Source organism: Magallana gigas, chromosome 1, assembly GCF_963853765.1.
Source record: "Magallana gigas chromosome 1, xbMagGiga1.1, whole genome shotgun sequence".
NCBI lineage: Eukaryota > Metazoa > Mollusca > Bivalvia > Ostreida > Ostreidae > Magallana > Magallana gigas.
Genome location: NC_088853.1, coordinates 21,766,686 through 21,790,147, shown reverse-complemented (window position 1 = coordinate 21,790,147; position 23,462 = coordinate 21,766,686). Strand labels below are relative to the sequence as shown.

Below are 23,462 nucleotides of genomic sequence, written 5' to 3'. Positions count from 1 at the left end.
GAACGGTACGGTTCGTTTTGTTAACGGTACGGTACGCTTTGTGAACGGTACGTTTTGTTTTGTGAACGGTACGGCTCGTTTCTTGTACGGAACGGTACAGTTCGTTTTAGAGGTGTAGTAGCACGTTTCAGGGTCTGTATATATATATATATATATATATATATATATATAGTGTAGTCGCCTCAAGTCAATGAACTATTTACAAAAGGTATGTTTTCTAATTAGACAATACACTTGCACAACACGATACTTAATATTGTAGTTTTGTTTCAATTTATAAATTTGAACTAAATGATTAATCAGCTATTCTGAGGTCATACAATATTAACATGTGTTGCAGAAAACAAACGTAAGCGATTGGTATAAGTTTATTAATCCTTTGGACATGGCTGGGTAGTATTGTGAATGTTCTTGCGCTAGCGCATCAATGAAAACATGCCCGGCGCAGAGCAATTTCTATTTGTAATGTCTTCTTTACTAAATCATCGTTCTTTTTTTTCCTTATATTTAATGTAATGGTAGTGGGAAAGGATTTGTAAACCATTGCCTTCAAAATGATGAGAAAGGATAATTTATTGCAGGCTAGTTTAAGTCAAAAACATCAAAAATTAATGAATGCTTGAAAAATAAACCGTTTTCAAAATATGAAAAAACACCGTCGTCAGTTTGCTGAGGTAATGTTCTCTATCTTTACGTATAGTTGAGTGTTGTGCATTGTGCACACATATACATACATTCTCTCGTTTAAATTTTCTGTTTTGATATCAGTGGGTCGAGAATAACACTAGCTTTTGCAGACGACGAATATACTTTGATTTCCTTTCCTTGGGATTTCAAATCACACAAAATGGACATGTTTGGCAAATTGTGTTTCAACGACTTGATATTAGTTTGTATCTCGCGGTGTATGTTAGCATATCTGTGAGTTTACTTTCTTTATTTCTTTAAAACATTAAATTTCTATTGCTGTGTTAATATCGTCAATGAACTATATTCAAGCAACCCCAATTTTTATCTGCCTAGAGTGACCTACTTAAGATGTACGTAAACAGTAAAAATGTGCATGAATCATACTTATATACTGAGACAAATGGCATTATGAATTTACAAATTATACTCACCCGTCACCTTTAACAAAGGAATAAGAGGTATGTGTCTAACTTATTAGTTGAAAACTGACGGTAAAAACTTGGTGATTATTTGAAATACATGAGCTTTAGTTCAGCATTGTAGACGTTAAAATTTAAAGTGAAAAAAGAAATCTAAAACTAACCGTGACCATGCCCTTTTGATGATTTTAAGAACTGTAAAAACAGGTGAGTTTTTTTCATTTTCATGAATCATTCTTCAACCTGACCTTGACCACTGATACAATTTTATATGTAAATCAATCTGAGCGATGTGTTTATCCTTAACACCAAAGAATAATAAATGGTTTAAGAACTGCAAAAACAGGTGGGTTTTTTCATTTTTTATGAATCATTCTTAAACTTGACCTTGACCACTCATACAACTTTATTTGTAAATCAATCTGAGCGATGTGTTTGTTCTTAACACCATATAATAATAAATGGTCAGCATCAAAGACTATGACATAGAAATATAATTATGAAAATGATTACAAAGCATAAGGTTATTTATTCAACTCGAAGTCATTTCCTTAATATATGGGATTGACTATGCAAGAAATCACTGTAAAAAGAACTCGATCTCAAGAATGCGGTAAAGCGTTTTTATGCAGTTCATTTTGAGCCATAAAGTCAAATCCATGTTACCTCATAAAAATACTATTCAAATTTCAAAATTGAATAGATAACCTGAACAGAAAAAAGATAATGTATTTCGTATTTTAAAAATAAGGAAAACTGTTAGGCTTTATTGAGTTTCAGGTATTCCAGATGGGAGCACAGTTTGTTTCGGAAGTACGGAATTCCCGATCCCTTGCCAACACCATTTGTAGGAATTTCACCAAAATACAGAAGGACGGTAAGTATATGATGAGTAAAGAATACTTAATGAAGACAGTTATTACCAAGAAAACTACAATGTACCGAGAACTCCATGGTCGTTGTCATTTTTAAAATGTTAACCTACTTTTAAAAAACTTAATTTATATAAGCATAAAGTAAAATATGCAAACTTTATGCCAAGATAAATGAATCTTCCCCTTGGTAAACTACAGTTTACGGCAAAAAAAAAATGTCTTATATGGAGTTCTAAAACTACTCATACAATTTTTTTCGATTCATTTATTTCCGAATTTACTATTTTTCGATTAGTTTTTGAATATATTATATGTTATGCTTATCAAATGAACAGATAAACATATAATGATTTATATTCAAATTAAGCCGATTTCATGTGTATCTACATTTTGCAGGGCGTTGCTCTTACAGACCAAGAGCTTGCAAGGAAATATGGTGATATTGTTGGGTAAGTAATTACTACATGTTAATTACATTAAACATGGTATGGCTCATTTCAGATCTTCAAATCTTAATATATACTCCATTGTTCTTAGTATTTGTAAAGAGCTGATTAAATCTGAAGCATTTGATTGGCTCTTATGACACAACGCTTATATTTAAATTTGAGCTGTTAAAATGTACTAGTTTTCTCCTCTTTCTTTCTGTTGGGAAAATGATAGCTGTGATTTGTTTAAGGTCTTTTTTGCTTTCGGTGTTTTCGATGGTGTCTTCTTTAAGTCTTAATGGATTATGGCATGTTCATTTGCATCGTCACTTGTATTGCTTATGATGTTTTACAGAGTATATATGGGTCACCGCCCCCTTTTGTTAGTCTCCAACCCTGACACAACTAAAGCCATCATGGTAAAAGAGTTCTCAAGAACACCAAACCGACCTGTAAGTCTCTCTCTCTCTCTCTCTCTCTCTCTCTCTCTCTCTCTCTCTCTCTCTCTCTCTCTCTCTCTCTCTCTCTCTCTTAAAGTATGGGTATGTTGATTGAACAGATTGAGTAATATCTGTGAAGATTCATACAACAAACAAATTCATGTGGGCATGTTAACAGCCATATTAACTAAATTAAAATGTTGGACAAAATTTGTTGGATTATATTTAGAGTACATGTATTGTGTGCAAAATTCTAATGTGTTTTGTAGAAGACATTTTTACCTAGAAATGAAATGAAATATTCACTCCTTAATGCCGACGATGACCAATGGCGGTTTCTAAGAAACACACTTCTACCGACGTTCTCTTCCGGCAAAATGAGAATGGTACATGTTTTATTATACCCGCACTTCCTAAAGAAAGTTCGGGTATATTGTTGTTACCCTGTTCCGTCCGTCCGTCCGTCCGTCTGTCTGTCCGTCCGTCCGTCCGTCTGTCACGTTTTACTTTCTCAAACTGCTCTTACATCTTATAAACCAGCAAACTGAACTCTTGGAGTTTGATTTGGGGTATCATGTTGTTTTGTAAAAAGGTCTCAAAAATTCTCTGTTAGTCCTGGGGGTCAAATAATTGGTAAAAAATGACGTTTTTCCACAAAAAACCTTCTTCTTCGAACTCCTCCTACATTTTCAACAGTAGACAAATCATCTTTTGGAATATGTTTTAGGGTATCCTATAGATGCGCAATAAGGTTTCGGAATTTTCAATTTTGTCCTGGGGGGCATTTAATGGCTGAAAAATGACGTTTTTTTACAAAAAAACTGGTTTCAAAAACGTCACTTTTTTTTGGCAGTAGCCAAATGATCTTCTAGAATATGATTGGGGGTGTCATATTGAGGCGTGATCAGGTTCCAGAATTTTTTTTTATTAAGGGGATCAGTGGGCAACAAAAAATGACGTTTTTTGGCCAAAAAAATATGGTTCCCAGAACTCCTCTTACAACTTTTGGAGTAGCTACGTCATCTCATGGGATATAATTGGGGCCATCCTATAGATGTGCAATAAGGTTTTAAAAATTTAAATTTCATCCAGGGAGTCAAATAGTAGCAGAAAATTGACGTTTATTACTAAAAAACAAAACATTGATCCACGAGCTCCTCTTATGATTTAATGAATAGACAATCATATCTTGGGATATGATAGGGACTGTTATATAGATGTGCAGTAAGGTTTTAAAAAATTAAATTTCATCCAGGGAGTCAAAAAGTAGCAGAAAATTGACATTTATCACTTCAAAAAAACATAGATCCTAGAAATCCTTTTATGATTTAATGGATAGACACATCATATCTTGGGATATGATAGGAACTGTTCCATAGATGTGCATTACGGTTTTGAAGAATTAAATTTAACCCTGAGGCCCATTAACTACCGGTACATACCTTTTGATGCCCTTTAAGGATCAAGAATATATATGGTTTAGGGGTGGGGATCTCAACCGTTTTCGAGATATTCGTGCACTTCCTGTTCAAGGGGGGTCATGACCACCCCCAGGGCCCATGACCTACATACCGTTTGATGCCCCTTGACACAAGGAACAAGAATATATATGGTTTTAGGGTGGGGATCTCAACTGTTTTGAAGATATTAAGGGACTTGCTGTTTGAGGGGGTCAGGACCACCCACAGGGCCCATGACCTACATAACATTTGATGCCCCTTGACATCAGAAACATGAATATATATGGTTTAGGGGTCATGATTATAACAGTTTCTGAGATATATAGTAATTTCAAATTCCTGGGGGGTGGGGATGACCCCAGGGGTCAGATCTAATAAACCCTATATATTGCCAGTAACAGCCAATATATGATTATGAAAACCCTATATTATTATCTTTGTCCGTTTTCAAGTTACCATTTACAATAGAGTCTACGATTCTTCCTACAAGGTTCAATGTTAGACCCCACACCATTTTGACACCCCCCTCCCCCGAAAAGTGGTTGTCTAACCCAAAATGAGAAAAATCAAACCAGGGTGCACAACTAGATATGCAGGCCTATCATATCCTAGAGTTTTGTACAATTCTGTTCAGCCATCTCTAAGAAACAAGTTCAGAGCAGGAAAGAAGAAAAAGAAGATGAAGAATAATCATACATGTATTAAGAACCGTACAAAAACAATAAGTCTTCAAATTTCATTCGGGAGACTTAATAATAAAGATTAAATAGAGATAAGATCATCAAACATCAATAATTTAAAGATAATTGACAATTTCTGATTCTAAGGGGGTCAGGATGACCCCTTAGGGTCATGACTTACATGCCATAATGATCAGATGCGCCTGCATGACCTAAGGAGGAATAATATCTTTGGATTAAGGTGGGGATGGTTTTTATGATATTTAATAATTTCAGGAAGAGCACTTGGGATCATGGCCTACATACCATCTTAAATGCCTTGAACAAAGAAACAATAATATAATATGTACATGATATATGATCGATCAATTTAAGAACACAGATATAGATCAATCATCTGTTTTGTAATACTTCCTATGTATATATACATGTATATGTATTAGTTTTTTTTCTATACTATTCATGTTCATGACTGTAGTATGGCTTAGTCTTATTTTAAATTACATAAAAAAAATTGTCAAATATATGACTTGGAACCCCCACTCCCAAACAAACTCAAATATAAACTGCCCCCCCCCCCCAACCCCCCCCCCCCCCCCACCCCCTCCCTTGTCGAATGATCTATTAAAATCAAAATATAATTTGGGTGTCTAAAAACTTACATAAACTGGTAAAAAATGTTATTCTTAAAAAAATTATATTACACCTTGCATAATTGACAAATGATCTATTGAGATATGATCAGAGGTCATATTTCTACCTTGGGATCAATAAGTAGTATTAATTGACAAGTTAAAATTAATAACAATAAATTATTCAAATTATAAATGTTTATATCCACATTCACTCCCCCCCCCCCCCCCCCAATCTAATCTGGTTAAAAAGATTCAGTCTTCTTAATACATTCTTACATGTGTATAGTAGCACATTTTAAATCATTTCTTGATTGCTTTTTCTCTTGTGACTAACATTTTGGAAATTGCTTAATTCAATTTTTAAGATTTATAAACAAAATGTTATATGCATCACTTCCATGTGTATTCGCCTATTTGGGGCAATTGTAAAGTCTGCTAAACAAACCAGTGACATATCATTAGGCTAGGAATTACCCACATGGATCAAACACTACTGTATAACATATGAATAAGATAAAATACATTATTATGGGGGTTGGGGGGTTAAAGACAACACATGGGGGTCATTAATGTACTTTACACCATTTGATGCATCATGCATGCATAATGACATTAGAAGATATTTTGTATTTTCCTGTTTGGTGGGGTCAGAACAGTCCCATAAGGACCTACATTGTATTTGATGCATTATAAAACATTAGGAAAGAAATACTCCTTCCTTCCTATTATAACTCATATAAAAATGATAAGTGTCTACACCTACTTACATGTAATACACAAATTTAATAAGAAATTGTTTATACATGGTCAAAATGTATGGAACGCCAAATTAACATATATTCAAATATTTGTACCTATCTTCAAATAATTGTACCTATCTTCAAATAATTGTACGTATCTTCAATTCATTTGAAGATAGGTACAATTGAATTAAAGATAGGTACAATTATTTGAAGATAGGTACAATTGAATTGAAGATAGGTGTAAATAATTATACCTATCTCTAAATAATTATACCTAGGTACAAATGAATTATACCTAGGTACAAATGAATTATAGCTATCTTCAATTCAATTAAAGATAGGTTCAATTGAATTATACCTATCTCTAATTCATTTGAAGATAGATAAAATTCATTTAAAGATAGGTACAATTGATTTGAAGATAGGTTCAATTCAGATATATCTACAAAGGATTTGAAGATAGGTACAATTCAATTATACCTAGGTTCAATTCGTTTTGTGTATTGTTGAAAATAATGAACGCTCCCTTGAAGACATTTCGGGTCACTATATACCTAAATAAAAACCTGGCTTTAGTTTTTTCCATAATTTTATCAAAGAATGTATAATTCAGGTAATAATCACTCTATTCATTAAAGCGGTAACAATTATTATGAGTTTTTGTTTGTTTTAAGGCTCAATCTTTCGAAAAGTTGACAAAATCATATGGCCTATTCTATCATCCCGATCCCGATTTTATTTCTAAGTCACCTTTCTTCAATCTTTTTTAAATTTTTTATTATTTATCAATATATAAAGGTGTTAAGCAGTAATGTCAAACTACTGCTGGCAAAACAATACTCTGCAGCTGCTCGGCCATGGCCTTTGCCTTTTGCAACCGGATGAAGATACTGATAAATTTTCGCGCCAGTTGTGGCGGAACGGAAATGACGTACTATACAGGGAGTATTCATTATTGCCAATATTTAAGTAATTGAAGATAGGTTCAATTCAATTGTACCTATCTTTAATTCAATTGTACCTATCTTCAATTCATTGCATTTGTACCTATCTTCAAATCAATTGTACCTATCTTTAAATGAATTAAAGATAGGTATAATTGAATTGTACCTATCTCTAATTCAATTTGAAGATAGGTACAATTGAATTGAAGATAGGTACAATTGAATTGAAGATAGGTACAATTGAATTGAAGATAGGTACAATTGAATTGAAGATAGGTACAATTATTTGAAGATAGGTACAAATATTTGAATATATGTTAATTTGGCGTTCCATAAAAATGGGGTCAACTCAATAGGCCTAGTGCATGGTCATGCAGTCTGACAAATGAAAACATAACTTTTGCAACAAAAATGACAGAAACTTTACAAATGCGATAGGATAGGTAACGATGATAAGCTTATTTAAATATTAAAAGATGATGATACAGTATGCTGTCAAAGGGAGATCACATTTAGAAAGTGAAAGTAGAACTTATATATGCATGCTGGCATCTCATTATATTGCGCTACTGCTACTACATGTATTATGCTTACCTAAATTGGTCAACATCATAATGATAATCCAATTAAAACACAATAATGAATTCCTTTAGCTGATCTTAACGAGGGGCCTAATCCTTTTCTGCATACGGAAAACATAGACATGTATGTATGGGTGTTGCTAAAACGCGGAACGAAAAACGGAACGGAAAGCGGAACGGAATGGAAAATAGCATCACGTTTATCGCTTAAAAAGGGTATAGACTGGCCAGAAACGATTTACTTTGTATCTTTTATTTATATCTAATGAATGATTATCAACATGTTGTTATCTTATTAATATTCATATGAATGTCTATCAATTATAGCATTGTATTCATTCGGCTTTAGTTGAGTACGAAACGAAAAAATCAAATGTATACGAATTGTGAAACATTTACATGATTAAACGAGTAAATTAGTTATAACTTTTTACTTATTTTTCTTATTTGGTATTGCTGGCATATCAGCGTAACGTACGCAGTTAGTGAAAGGGTTTTATGCGTGTTATGAGTATTTTTATATTTCAAATATGATGATGTACATGTATATACTTACATCAAAATTGAATTGCCGGTGTTCTAGACGATCTTTTATCATACAGACGATACAGTATCATTGAGATGGAAGAAAAAAACCCGTAGGACTGACGACATTAAAAATTAAAATACAGAAAACATTAAAATATACCCGGTAATTTGTGAAACTAGCAATTTGTGAAACTAGTATTTTTAGCAATGCAATTTTGTTTACGTTTGCATTACTAAGCAGTTGTTTATTCCAGCAGCTATATACATATGATCCGCATAGAGAGCTCTAGACGTTGCCTTATTTGATTTTACGATTATATATTGGGACTATAGTATGTCGATCCCAAAATATTCATGCAGCACATTTGGACGATTTATAATGGAAAATGTTGACATCTTTTCTCCATTTGGAAGTCACTCAGAAGACCTTGCACAATTTTTCAACACTATAATCCGGGTCTGTTGAAATGCAAAACCCCGTAGACTTCTTTGTTTTTAGCCGTGTATTTATACCAGCTGATAAGCTAGAGAGGACGTTTTAAAGAAAGAATAATGAGAATGTGTAATGCTTCTAAAAGAGAATCGCTTGAACCCTGAGGTATATATAAATATACAGCAAAAAGTGAATCGAGGATATTTCTGGACAGAATATAGTGGTCAATGCATGTACTGTTAATTTTGAGGAAATAAATATTCTTGAATAAATAATCTGATATTGCTAATCTTTCAAAAAAAAAAATAAAAAGGTACATAAAGTATATCGTTTTAGCATGATTAACAAATCTATGAGGTAAATAACATTAGATAAGATTTTCCGTTTTCCCTTCCGTTCCGTTTTCCGTTCCGCGTTTTAGCAACACCCATGTATGTATACACGTGAACCCATCTAATCGAAGGGCTGGGTAAAACTAGTACCCGCTAATGAGACATGCAGACCTGTATTGTGTACGTAACTTCAGACAAAGATCATTCATTTGTAACGTGCATGTATTTTTATGACATATTCTTCAAATCCACTTGCACTATTTTATTAGGTAAATAACAGCTTTAAGGTGGTGCAGGATACCTTCATATTGTGATGTACATGTATACTTTCTATTGAGATAAACAATTAAGTATATCAAATATTGATTAAATATTTACCCCCCAAATAATGTTACCTAACATTGAAGCACAATGGGTTTGAGCGTTTACATGTCTGTAAGAGCATTGGGGTCCAAGGTGTATTTTTGGTACTTTTACAATTGATATAAATGAATTTTCATGGGGAGGGGGGGTCTGGACCCCTCACTCCCACCCCATCTCTAAATCTGTGCACACGATGATGTTCATGTAGGCACACAGAAGCAAATCTAAAACCGGCAACCGCCACGGGGAGGGGGCATAATTTAATTTTTAATTTTCTTTGTAATAATTATATAGACCATTATACTTTCTATGACATAAAATGTTAAGATTATTGATTAACTGAAAATTCAATGCAAACAGTTCTACCCCAAATTGCACATAAAGTGCTGCTCATGTCACGATGTGTATTATCATATCTGAAGGGATCTAATCCTTCAGTTATGAAAATTATAAATTTTAATTGTATTACCGGAGCTTGCATGTAGCCTTCATTTTTAATTAAACTGGTACAAAACAGTGTTATTTAGGGGCAAACACATGGTGCGGGTATTACTGTCTAATGACAGCATCTAGTTATTACTGCTTTTATATGTAATGATTGATAAACCAGTTGTTGACTGATCCCGATTTATTTTCCCATTCTTCTTTTTTTTTAAATTGACAAATTTTATACCGGACAAATTCAAATATCTCAAAATCTATATCCTATAACACAACTGTGTGTGGGTTAATTCATTATTAGACGAAACCGTTTGCAAGTGTAGAGAGGCAAACATTACACGACACGAAAATAATCCTATATACAATATACATGTATGCTGTAAAAGGTTAATGTACAATAGAAAACTGTGGGATATACGTAACAAAGAAATACTTTTATTCATAGAATTTGATGTCAAAAACTGTTCAGTATACTTGCAATAAACTAAGAATTCTTTTTTTAAACTACTTTGACTTCGTATTATACATAATAAAATCATAAGAGATGCATGCATTTCAGATGGAGCCTTTGTTTAAAGCCAAATATGAACAACTGTTGGATAACTTGACGGAAAGGGTCAAAACAGGAAAACCAATAGACTTCAAAGAGTACGTTATGATTAAATTACCTAGTATCATTACACACTCTTGTGGCACTGTACAAATTTGAATGAATGGTGGCTGAATAATAATAGAAATGTTACTAAATGGTATAGACTTGTATTCTAGTGTATTCTGTACAAATTTAGATTCCCATTTTTTGTGGGAAGTGTCTAGCTCTATATGGTGATTCTATTCATTTATAAGTACGATGCGTCGCATTTGTTTTCGCCTTATAACAATATTGAATTTATGACCAACAAAATGATTATACCTTCACACGAAATCTATCAACATTTCTTGTTTGTTTTAGATGTCAAGAAATTAACCATATAAAAGAAAAAAATTGTAAAATGACAACTGGCTTATTAAATCATTTTTGTTCCGTGTCGACAAATAAAATATAATACCCTTTTTATTTCACATAGGTTATACTTTTTTTAAAATGTCCTTACTTTTTTGAAAAAAAGAATTTCTTTACATTTAATAATTGTAATTGCCAAATATGTTTTTCAGTGTTTTTGGCGCTTATACATTAGATGTCATCGCCTCAACTGGTTTTGGAATGGATATCGACTCTCAAAAAAAATCCGGACAATGATTTTGTCAAATATACTAAGAAATTCTTAAACATTTCCTTTACTCCGATTTTGATACTTATTCGTAAGTTAAAACATTCTTGTCTTTTTAAATAATATGACCTCTCAGATTCTCATGTAGTGCTCAAAAACCGATGTAAATATATTATGACAAGTTAATAATGTACATGCATTGATTTTATGATCTCAACCTGTATATTTCTTTAAATGCATATAAACGGAAGACCCTACATGACATAAAAAGAAATGGAAATACATTTTTCATTTTGTTTTCAGAATTTCTGAAACATCTTTTTCTATTTGGACGTGACACAATATTTTTTCCTCTTCTTTATGCTTTAGTGATATTTCCAAAAATTGATACCTTTTTATACTGGCTTGGAATGTCACCTTTCAATCGACTGGAGATTCTGTCATTCTTCCGGCGTGCTGTCAAGCGAGCTGTCGATCAAAGAATGGAAGACAGCAAGGTTAGAGAACGAATATATAGTTTCAAGTACAACATCTTTATAAAATAGAGAACACCCCTTAATGTACAAGATGACGTGATATTATTATATGATATATTGGGAAGTACAGTGTTTGTACTACCGTTGGTCTCCGTAGTTGTATTTTTAGTAAAACTGCTTCGATTATAATAATTATGTTCATTTTGATCTGGATTTTTTTGCTACTAGAAGCCCGTGGACCTGCTGCAGCTGATGTTGAATGCACATCATGACACAGGCGTCGATGAGTCCGAAAACATTCATAGCTACGAAGGAGATGAAAACAAATGGAAAACGAGAAGTAAGTTTAAATACTTCCTAATAGCAATTGCATGATTACGTGATAATAATAAATTTGTGGTCGAATATGTATGTAAAAAAGGGCATTAGGAGGACTGGATGGCCGTTGCCATTTTAGGCCATGTTTACTTCCTTTAAGCAAAGAACCCTATGCAAAAATAAAAGGAAATGTTCAATTTTAAAGTGAACTTTAAACATAGATTTTTTGAAGTTTTAATAATAGTTCATAGCCCAACATATCATATTTCAAAGTTTAAGGCAGATATAATGTTGAAATTGCTCATCATAGAGCGTCATGAAAGTGAAGATTAGAATGTAAGTGAATTTCACTTTACACATGGTTTCCAAGATTTTATTGATTTGTAGGCCTTACTATGGATGAGATTGTGGGTAATTCTATTCTTTTTCTGTTGGTGGGATACGACACCACGTCCAATGCCTTGGCCTTTACTGCTTACAATCTGGCCACTCACCCCGACTGTCAAGAAAAAATCATCGAAGAAATAGACGCCATTCTGGGCAAGGTTTGTTATTTTTGCGGATCTCACACTATTGTATTGATTATTATGCAATAAAATATTGCAATCTATGGTTTCTTTTCTATAACAAATAAGAGCACAAAATTTATTTTACGAGAACGGATACTTTTTTACAATACGAAAATTTAAACTGACTGTTTGATATGTCACCCGAGCGAAACGCATGCAAAACGATCGCTATTCACTTTCATACGACTTGGCTAACATACATTGATAGGAGCCACCTAATTACGACAATGTCCAAAAACTGGAGTACCTAGAGAGAGTTTTCTGTGAGACTCTGAGGCTTTATCCGTCAGCATGAAGGTAAATTTAAACTCAAGTGCATAACTCAAAAGACATATAATTTTTTCTCTTTTCGCTATATATATTTTAAAAACTAACATAAATTGAGAACCATATAACTTTGTGTGTGCAATAAAACATACACCTTTTTCAATGGGTGGCACTGTAGATCTATTTTTTTCATCCATTTTTTTAACAGACCAGTAAGCTACAGATCACAGCTAGTACATATAATAATTCAATATCAAATTTACCATTAGAATTATTGGAATGCCATAATTCTCAATCACCTATATCTATAACATTTACATTAACTATATTATTCTTAACATTCTAACAGCACAACTACATAAACTAATTGCATTTTCAGGACTCATAGACTTGCAGAAAGGGATATTGTGATAGAAGGATACACTGTTCCCAATGGTACGGACATCTCTTTTCCAATCTACAGTATCCACAGGGACCCAAGGTTCTGGGAAAATCCGACCAAATTTGATCCTGAAAGGTACCATTTCATATGGCATATATTCTAGCTAAAAGACAGAAAACCTACACGTCGTACACACATTTGGATTAGCACCCCTTAGTACATGTACAATAATATACAATATAAACGTAAAATCAATAATTTAACAAAAAATTGATTAAATCAGAAATGGTGTTTGAGATATGATAAAAGGATATCACACTACGTGGTGAAATAATGCTAAAAAGTACTAATAAATAATAAATAAATCTCACTACATGTCATTTCTATGATAAAGTAATATATCAGCCATAACTCCATAACTTGTGTGAGCTAATCAAAAGAACAAGTTAAATTTAAATTATATAAAATGTATTTTCAAACGGATATGAATGAAAAAGTGAATGTTGAATTCTTAAACTTTTTTTTATCAAAAACACACATTAACCTCATAATAGATTTTTTACATGTGTAGTTTTTGTGTATATTGGCCTTTATTAAAGTTTTAATAATCAAAAAGAGAAATGTTGTGGTGTTGTATTTATCTTTCTTGTAAAAATAAAATTTATCCCGAATGATTATCTATTAAATGCATATACTTACTGATCAATAAACATTCCTAGGGTCATTCAATTATGATTTAATTAAAAGGTTCACTCCGGAAAACAAGGCTAAGCGGCACCCATACGCTTATTTACCCTTTGGACATGGTCCCCGTAGCTGTATAGGCATGCGCCTAGCTCTGGTCGAGATGCGGTTAGCGATTGTCTCCATTCTACAACAATACAGATTCAAAACGTGTGAAGAAACAAAAGTGAGTAAGAAGCTAGACCCTTTATGATTGGATTAACACTCGACACGCGAGCGGGCGTTTGTGTAATAGTTCGATCATATTTAGTAAAATTTACGCGATTAAGAGGGATGCGAAGCGTAAATTTTACTTAATATGATGTAAATAAATAGAACATAACCCACTTTTTCACTGCCTGATCAAAATGTCGGTGCCGATCAGATATTATCTCTCTTTGATCTACGGCTTCCTTAGCTGTCAATCAAAATGTGACTTTGCTGGAACTTAAAGAAATTCTTATTGATTGAAAACATCACTTCATAGATTATCAAGCGACTGCTGATTGGAGGAAAAAGTTGGTTTTGTTCTAAATGTTGATAAAACTTAGATTTGTTCGATAAATGCACCGGATTTATAGGTTTTGTTTTTTTTTTTCTAGATTTGTATGTTCAATTGTTTCGTATGTGAATGTTTATAGTCTTTTAAAGGGGTATGGTCACGATTTTGGTCAAAATCATTTTTCCGATTTTAATATTTACAATGCTTCAGAAAGGCATTTTTAATAGGCAACCGAAATCCAATTGTCATTTGTTAAGTTATAAGCGAGTTACAGAGCTTGAAAAACAAAACGTTTGTTTACCTTTTGAACATTGAAGTAAAAATTTCAGTTTTTAACCTAAAACAAATGTTTTAAACATTAGGAACTGTTTATCTATGCTCAAAATAAATAAAAAAGATAGACAAATAAGCTGGAAGAAGATTTTTACTGGTATATTGAACCTATGTAAACAAAAACAGGACACGAGCCCTGTTTACATCACAAAGAATTGTGAGCCCTGTATCTTGCTTATAACTCTACGAATGACTCTCAAATTTGATTTGATCATTAGAAATGCATTTCTAAAGTATTGTAAATAATAAAAACATAAAAATAGAATTTGACCAAAATCGTGACCATGCCCCTAATTTAAGAAGTGTACCTGTTTAAACGAATTGAGTACTATCATAAACAATGCATGGCATGTTTTGCTAAATCAGGCCAGACTGCTCCTCTGTGTTATAGATTATATTAATCTGAACTATTGATGCGTTTTATACAAACAGTTTTAAAGATGTTGAAATCCTTTTTATTAAAAGTTTAATATTGGTCAAAGTCTAATATTGCCGTTGGTTTCATATATACGTGATAGGAAAAGGCGTTTATACACTTGTCCTTATGATAAATCCATAGCAAGTATTAGAACAACACGATAAGGATGTGTATACATAAGGTCTTTTTTAAACTTAAAGTACATCAAGTCATAGATGTTGAAACCATAAACCATAATTAAAGTATTCTCTTTGAGAGAAATGACATTTTCCTTTACCAAAAGAATAATTGTAAACTTCTGATATAAAATCATTATTTTTTTGTTAAATCATTTCACCTATATTGAATAATCTTTTAATTTCTTATCAACGTTTTAACTAAGATTTATGTTCGCTAGTCCGAATGTCTTCGAATTTATTTTTCTCTCTTCCTTAAAGATATTCTTCATTGGTCATGATAACCGACATTTTTCACAAACAATGCTAAGTTGAACAGATATCTCGAATATATTTTTCGGGGTAAACTAATTAACGATTTATACTCACTTGTGAAAAATGATAAAAAAAAAAATTCTACTCTCTCAAACTAATGATTTCCTAACATTTTAATATAGTTCATTTGTTTTTGTTTTTTTTTGTTTTTTTGGTTTTTTTTATTTCTAAAATCAGACAAGAATGTTTCCCTTGGAAGGTTAACAATGTTATTACATACACGATTAAAGAAGCTGTTAGGAAATATTGAACAAACAGGCTGGGTATTTTTCAAACAAAATTTTCTAAATCAAAAACTCCATTAAAAGAAACATAATAAAACAACACATAAAGAGGCTATTAGAAAATGTTTAGAAAGAAGTAAAGTTTTACCCTTGTGAGTCCAATAAGACCAGTTTTAGAGGCAATATAACTTGAGATTCTTCCTGTTGCCTTTATTCCCATAATAGAAGAAATGTTTATAATTCTTCCCCAACCTGAAATTAGAAAAATACAGCAAAAAAGAAAAACAACATTTATATACTATAAAATAAAAACTGCCTTTTATTTTTGATAAATAGAAATAAAATTGTCTTTTCGGTACATTTATGCACAATGTATTAGAAGCCGAACACCAACAAGACGAATTTTGTTTCCATTGTTGCATATATTATCTGTTAGGTAGTTACTCTAATTTCTTGTTGCACGGTCAGAACATAACCTGGGGCAATTTTTCGCTCAGTTTTAATAATATCCTACTTTCACTCAATTTAAATGCAAGAGTAAAGCAATTTGTCTCTAAATATAATACAATCCATTTTATTATGCCAGCTTGAAAACATAAACATAGAATACATATATTTTTGTAATTTAATTTTACCTTTATCTTTCATTAAGCTAATAACCAGTTTTATCAATACGAATGGTGCAGTCAAATTGAGGCCTATATCTTCATCCCAAACATCATCAGACAAATCTTCAATCTTGTTGATTGATAATCGACCTGTAGAATGATATCTGAATGATTTGGTAAATTATTTTTGGTTGGCTGGAAGGATGAATCAAAGGATGAATGGATGATTAAAAGGATAGGTGAAAGATGGTAGATAAATAAATGAATGAGGTATTGATAGATGGATGGATGGATGGATGGATGGATGGATGAATATATACCAGCTGCATTAACTAAAATGTCAACATCTCCAGACTTCAGATCTTGGAAAACCTTATGGATGTCTTCTTTGTTTAAAAGGTTGCATTGGAAGAATTTAACATCCCGTTTACTTCTGTGGAAAAAATGGGAAAATATAACCCACAGAAATGTTTTTAATTGCTTATAGAGTATGATGATACGTTGGCATTCCGTCTTATAATCATTCGCTTATGATAAGGAAAACAAAATCTTAACTTTTAAAGCAGAAAACCAAGCAAGTTTAATCTGTCTATGTTTAAACATTTCAAAATAAATTTGCTTTACTCTGTTTTTATTTCATCGATGGACATCCGTAAAATATCATGTTTCACTTTGTCTACCCCAATGACGTCACATCCGGCATTCGCTTAAGATGTAGCAATCACCGATCCAATGGCGCCAGCGAAGCCCGTCACAAGTGCTGTTCTGCCTTGAAGTTCCATTTCAACCTGGTCTTGCAAACGTTTTTTAAGGTGTTATATATTAAGATTATTTCAACTGTAACTCAATGTAACAAAGATTTGATTTGATTTTGTTGGGTTTTCTTTTTCTCTTGTTTATGTCTTGTTTGTGCAAATGAATCCATGAAATGTCATACTGATTTAAAAGATTAATCGAAACAGATTTAATTCGCAATAGGTGCACCAAATTAATTATTTTCTACTTAAGATGCATGGATATTAGAATCTTAAAATATAGATAAATTTAAATACAAACTATCTTCGATCGTAAAAAAGATTTGTTTATCCTTTATACAGTGATAACAACGTTATTGTTGACAAGCCAATCGTGATAAATAGTTTGTGTAATGTTGGTGATCGTTCGTTTAACGTGCGGGATCGTGCGTGTATTAGAAAAAAATAGTTTGTGGTATTTTTTTTACCGTGAATGATTTCGTTTTGTAATTTTTTTTACGAAATGCCAGGATTTATTCTAAAAACAACGACAAGTAGTTTTTTATTTAAACAATGCAACAAAGTGAATTTAAATTTTTTTTTTTATAGAAGAACATTGAAAATTGGTTTTCTGTATGTATCTTGTCCGTGCTGATCTTTTTAAACTATTTTTAAAGCGCTGAGCATAGCTCAGCGCTTTATTGTCGTTAGACTTCTGCTTCCGGTGCAAGGAATAACTGCCCTCTATGAGCAGAAATATACATCATTTAAACTGGTAAGAGGTATAGGGAACCAGTTATCTGGGTGACGGAAATGGCCGAGTCGATACGATTGGTTTGCGGGGCTTACGTACATCAGCACGGGATGCTACGCAGTGATGAAAAAATATAGAAAAATAAAATCGATTCTTTGCAAGAAAATGTACAAAAAACTGTGATAAATTACTGTTCAAAAGGTATAATTTGTGATTTTAACATATCTTTTTTCAGGCAAGTATCCATATACAAGTCGTGTTCAGCTTTAATTCACATCATCTTCAGAAAGTAACATATATTTAAAGAAATCTGGCCTTCGATACTTTAAATTGATATTCATTAAACATAAACCAAAATTTCAATAAGGCTCATTTCCGCCTACGCTTGCACACATTAAATTTTCTTAGAACCAAGCTAGGTTAGCGCTTTTCAGTACTTTCAGTACTTTGATTTCTTTAGTCTTTAAATACATTTTAAGATACGTATTTCAACAATTCAGTCAATCCTTTGTTTGGTCGAGTTAGTTTTGCATACTTTTGTAATCAGCATAAATCAAGCACCTATTACATATATTGCATCTTGACACATTATTTTAATAATATTTTCAAGAGAGACACATTGAATGTAAGCGGTCAAGCTTACCCATCCCCGTTAAAATCAAAACAACCATCCCCCAGTTTCCTTTTAAAATGAGAACACGATACGCATTCTCCTCTGGTACATTGTACATTGTATAAACATTTGAAAGAAATTGAACTTATTTAGACGCTTTAATATTTAGAATAAATAGAATAAAATCAATTATGTACCGTAAATTGTGAAAATATGGGATGTGAAAAATCTAAATTCTTTTGAACAAGGTAACAAATTGACCTATATTCCGCATAAATAAATCATAAAAGGGTATCGGATAACAAACAATAACTAGGATGTAAATTTTTGTGTAGTTTATGCATGCTTTTTATTTATTTCTTTAATTTTCTTTAACTTATGATATGTTCATGTTCGTTATGGAGGCAAAAAAAAAATTTGTGTTTGAAACCTATATAATATTGTTTACGCGTACAAAATACAACAGCGCATGGCTACTGTACATGCCGCTTTCAAAACAAAAACAAAACGAAACAAAAACAAAAAAGAAAAAACAAGCATATTGTAGAAAAAATTAAAGCAATACGTTTCCTTATTTCTAATCTTAAAAATTATTTTTGATTTTGCATGTTTAATGGTGCAGAATTGTTTGTTTGCGTGTGTTATCGTTATTGTTTGTGTTTTAACATTCAGTAAGTTAGTCATCGCCCGTGTATCATGCGTGATCATTCGTGTATCATAATTGTGCGTGTCGTTCGTCAACAATAACGTTGCTACCAGTGTACTTTTATTGTCACAAATAAACTTTTTTTTAATTATGCACATTCAAAAACTGAATAAATGCTATTAAGTCGTTATAATAACTTCGATATGACTGAAATGTAACTGAATCTATAATTCTGACATGCATTCGCCTTTCCAGATTAAAACAAAAAGTAAAATTTAGTTGTTGACTGAGTGGTAAAGGTATAAAAAAAAATCCCTCTTTTGATAGATATCTGGTGTTTCCATCCTGATGGGGAAAGGTGGAATAGAATGCAAGATTCGTTATAATCTCAATGTTCCTCTTCTTTGCCCTAGATAGCATCACAAATCAAATTTCTTTACTATTTGTTTTTGTTCTTCAAAACGTTAGAATCGCTGGGTCTGAAATGTGCATGTACAATAGACGTACTTGCAAACTTTACTTGTGGTAAACCCCTTTTTAATATTGAACGTCTATGAATAGGCCAGAACAATTATTTTTCAACTACAGTATCGATTAAGTGTCTTCATAATATGCAATTTTTTAGGTGTTTAAAGCTTTACCTACAAGCAATAAGATAATGGATAAACTTTGAGCTGACTTAGCGACTAAAAAAATCAAAAGTTATATTGACAAGTCAACATTATCACGTAACGATACAACAGAATCTTAAGAAGAGTGTGGCTGACATTGACTTAAAGATAATAGCAATGCATTGAAAAGCATAGGCAAATGTAACTGGCCTACCTGAGGATTAAGAAACGAAAGTGTTTCACTAGTAAATGTTCTATTTGTCACTGAACCCATACAGCCTTGACCGAATTGAACAGAACGAGACCATAAATGCATGCTCTGATTCTGAAGTAAGACATTATCGCTATACGTATTATATAACTTGTATAACGTATCCTGTTTATGACAAATAGAAGGCGCGTTTAAAGAGACATGGTGACAATTTTAGTCAAAAATCATGTTTTCGATTTTAATGTTTATAATGGTTCGGTAAGGCATTTTTAATTGGCAACCAAAATTTGAGTGTCATTTGTTGAGATATAAGCGAGTTTCAGAGCTTACAATTCCTAGCTATGTAAACAAAGCTTTTGTTTACATTTTGAATGTTGAAGTGAAAATTCCAGTTTTAGACATAAAATGAATGATTTTATGATTAGGAACTGTTTATCTATGCTTAAAAAGAAAAAGAATATAGACAAATCATCTTGAAAAAGAGTTTTTACTGGTATATTGAACCTATGTAAACAAAAACAGGGCACGAGCCTTGTTTACATGACGAAGAATTGTGAGCCCTGTATCTTGCTTTAAACTCATCGACGGGCACCCAAATTTCATTTGATCATTAGAAATACATTCATAGAGCATTGCAAATGATAAAAACAGAAAAATAAAATTTGACCAAAATCGTGACCATGCCCCTTTAAGGGTTTATTAGATAACGAAATACCGATACACTTATCTGTAAGCGTTAATGGAAATAAAAAACTTTATCTCACGGCATGATTACACAAACGAAACACCGATACACTTATCTGTGAACGTTTGCTTTAAGATTAGCTAAAATGATCATATGTTTATTTAAAACTTGAATCTAATCCGCTCAAATTCTCATATTTTCGAGTCTCTTGTTAAATTCGGTATGTTGATACATCAGTGCAGTGATCAACCCCTTAAATTCAGCAGTTCTCTCTTAAATACGCTTTTATAATTCCAACATAGATGTTAACAGTAAAAACCCGCAAGATCACGAAGACATACGCAAATAAGTTAAAACTCCTATCTGAAATCATGTTACATCTAGATGTGATACGGATAACACTTGACAAAAAATGATTTAAAAAAAACAACATAAAACGTTTTTATCATTTGGAAAACGTTGTGCAAGTCTACATACATACATTTATATGCAGCAAAAACCTGAAGCACTTTTAAAATTTTATTTTTTGGCATTCTTTGTAAATAAGCATTCAAATCTAAAGCGCAAGTTGCAGGTATATACAATGCAAGTTGAAATAGGAGCCAAATCTTACAATGCATAAAATGAATCTGCGTGTGCCAGTTAGCCAACTGTCCTTTCTGATATATTTCATTTTATCAAATAAAATATACAACATGACTACTTTAAAGTAGTCATGTTGTATATTTTATTTGATAAAATGAAATATACCAGAAAGGACACAACTCAGATGTCTTTAAACGTGACTGGGGAAAAATACTCCTCAATATTTGTTGCGTTACGTTTTTATTTATTTTTATTTTATTTCTGTATGCCGTCGGTCCGATAACATCGATAATATCTGGTTGAGAAGAAAACAAATATCCCATTGCATTAACGTGCGGTATTAAAAACATCAACAGATATGAACAGATATAGGACAAACAATACGTATAAGTACAAATTAACATTCAATAGAAAAATGTGTGAAAATTTAAATTATCATTCAATGGCTAAAATGTGGGACGTTAAATGCACACCGTCCAAACAATACACCGTGACCATTTTTTTGGTCTGAAAAACCAAGATTAAATCAGTAAATGCAAACCGAGCAACCTATGCATTTATTCTGTTCAGTATATTGGACTAAAATTTACTTAAATATCACTTAACTATTACAAAAGCTTTGTTTACGCACAATAATTGATTGTTCGGAATTATGATCAGTATTATACATCACTATTCTACATCACTATATATAAGTATGTATTAAAAACTCGGCGAATACATTTTACATTTGTATGGCATAGAGGTAAACAAAACAAAAACAAAAACAAAAAAACAGAAACAAAACAAAAAAAAAACAAACAAACAAAAATTCGTGCTCTTCTTTTGTTTTCACACAAAGTACCTACATACTTCCATCTTTTATTTTAATCGAAAATCGTACATAGAGAATTCATTTTATGTTCGTCTTGGTGGTTGGAAGTTTTTCATATTCACCTTTTTCTTTACAACTGTTGGATGTCTCTGTAACGCAGTAATAGATGCGACCCTCAAGCTCGTATGTGCATGTCTCTGCTTCTGATGTATTCTCACTAAAAGAGGATCCGTCTTGCGAGTGCTTTATTTCATTTCCTTTATAAAACACTATCGAAAAAGTAGGAAAAAACCAGTCTGAATATTTTAAACAAATCAGCACAAATATTTTAGGTAATTTTGACAGCTTCCTAAACTATTTTTGCTCGTTTTTATCACAATATTTACAATATAATAATCACCAAATTAAAAAACATGTATAGATACGCGCTATCGTCATGAGTGTCAATGGTTTCGTAGTCGCCCTCAATAACTCCACGACCGGGAATCAGTGTATATCTCTGAAAGGATTGTGTCCCGTTTTTCATTGGTCCTGTCTCCAGTTCCGATGAAATAACAGACGTCTTCCGATTGTGATGTCCTTGTCTCCTTTTGTATTTCCTTCCTTTATTTTGACAATTTTTATCATTGAAAGGTCAGTTTTAGAGAGAGAGAGAGAGAGAGAGAGAGAGAGAGAGAGAGAGAGAGAGAGAGAGAGAGAGAGAGAATAGATAGATAGACAAATGAATGGATGTATGAATATGTAACCATTTTTTTGACTTATTTATTATAAAAACATAAAAACTATGATTTGGAAAAAAATTCAGTAATATTCTATATAGCATGTAACTTTCATTATCTGTACTTCTTAAAGCACAATATTACTCTAAATGCATCCTATTAACAAATATTTTATTTTTGTTTCGATGTTCAATGAAGTCTAAGCTTGCAATATTTATTTTACCGATGTAGCAGAAAGTGGATATGAAGCAGAACAATAATATGGTTCCTCCAAGAGCAAAGGTAACAAGTGTCAACAACGGCAAAGTCGATAAGTACGCCATTAAACCGGAACTTGTAGACTCTGGAATATACAACATTATCATAATATAGCATTAAACTCTTTATAAAACATCAAAACAATATTAAGCAATCCGTCTGATAAAAAACGGTTTTGGAATGTTAATGACATATAAATTTAATAAATTCAGTCAAAAATATAGTATTTACAAGTGGACGTGTCGTTGTTTTTAAGGGTGCAAAACACAGTTTTATATGTAACGTTATAAGGACGTTTTCAGATGAGGGGCAAGCAAA

The 23,462-nt window shown here is 32.2% G+C and overlaps 2 protein-coding genes and 1 pseudogene across 2 annotated transcripts in view; 2 read left to right on the top strand and 1 right to left on the bottom strand.

The window, feature by feature from the left end:
* Nucleotides 1-23,462, top strand: part of LOC117688438 (putative 2'-deoxynucleoside 5'-phosphate N-hydrolase 1) — a 361,826-nt gene that overhangs the window by 170,171 nt on the left and 168,193 nt on the right. The window lies entirely within an intron of this gene.
* Nucleotides 11,288-23,462, top strand: part of LOC136276429 (cytochrome P450 3A19-like) — a 49,251-nt pseudogene continuing 37,076 nt past the window's right edge.
* LOC117687833 (D-beta-hydroxybutyrate dehydrogenase-like) lies at nucleotides 13,875-17,842 on the bottom strand. The gene is made up of 5 exons (XM_066088527.1): nucleotides 17,139-17,842; nucleotides 16,835-16,947; nucleotides 16,542-16,664; nucleotides 16,055-16,158; nucleotides 13,875-14,086 (listed from the first exon to the last, which is right to left on the bottom strand). Exons 1-5 carry the CDS (start codon nucleotides 17,162-17,164, stop codon nucleotides 14,069-14,071), a joined length of 384 nt encoding a protein of 127 aa, XP_065944599.1. The 5' UTR covers nucleotides 17,165-17,842; the 3' UTR covers nucleotides 13,875-14,068.

Excerpts from the sequence above, each read along its gene's own strand:
- LOC117687833 (XM_066088527.1), bottom strand. The coding sequence starts at position 17,164 with ATGTCCATCGATGAAATAAAAACAGA. Across the intron at positions 16,665-16,834 it reads CATTTTAGTTAATGCAGCTG|GTCGATTATCAATCAACAAG; the intron begins GTATATATTCAT and ends ATCATTCTACAG. Across the intron at positions 16,159-16,541 it reads TAGCTTAATGAAAGATAAAG|GTTGGGGAAGAATTATAAAC; the intron begins GTAAAATTAAAT and ends TTCTAATTTCAG.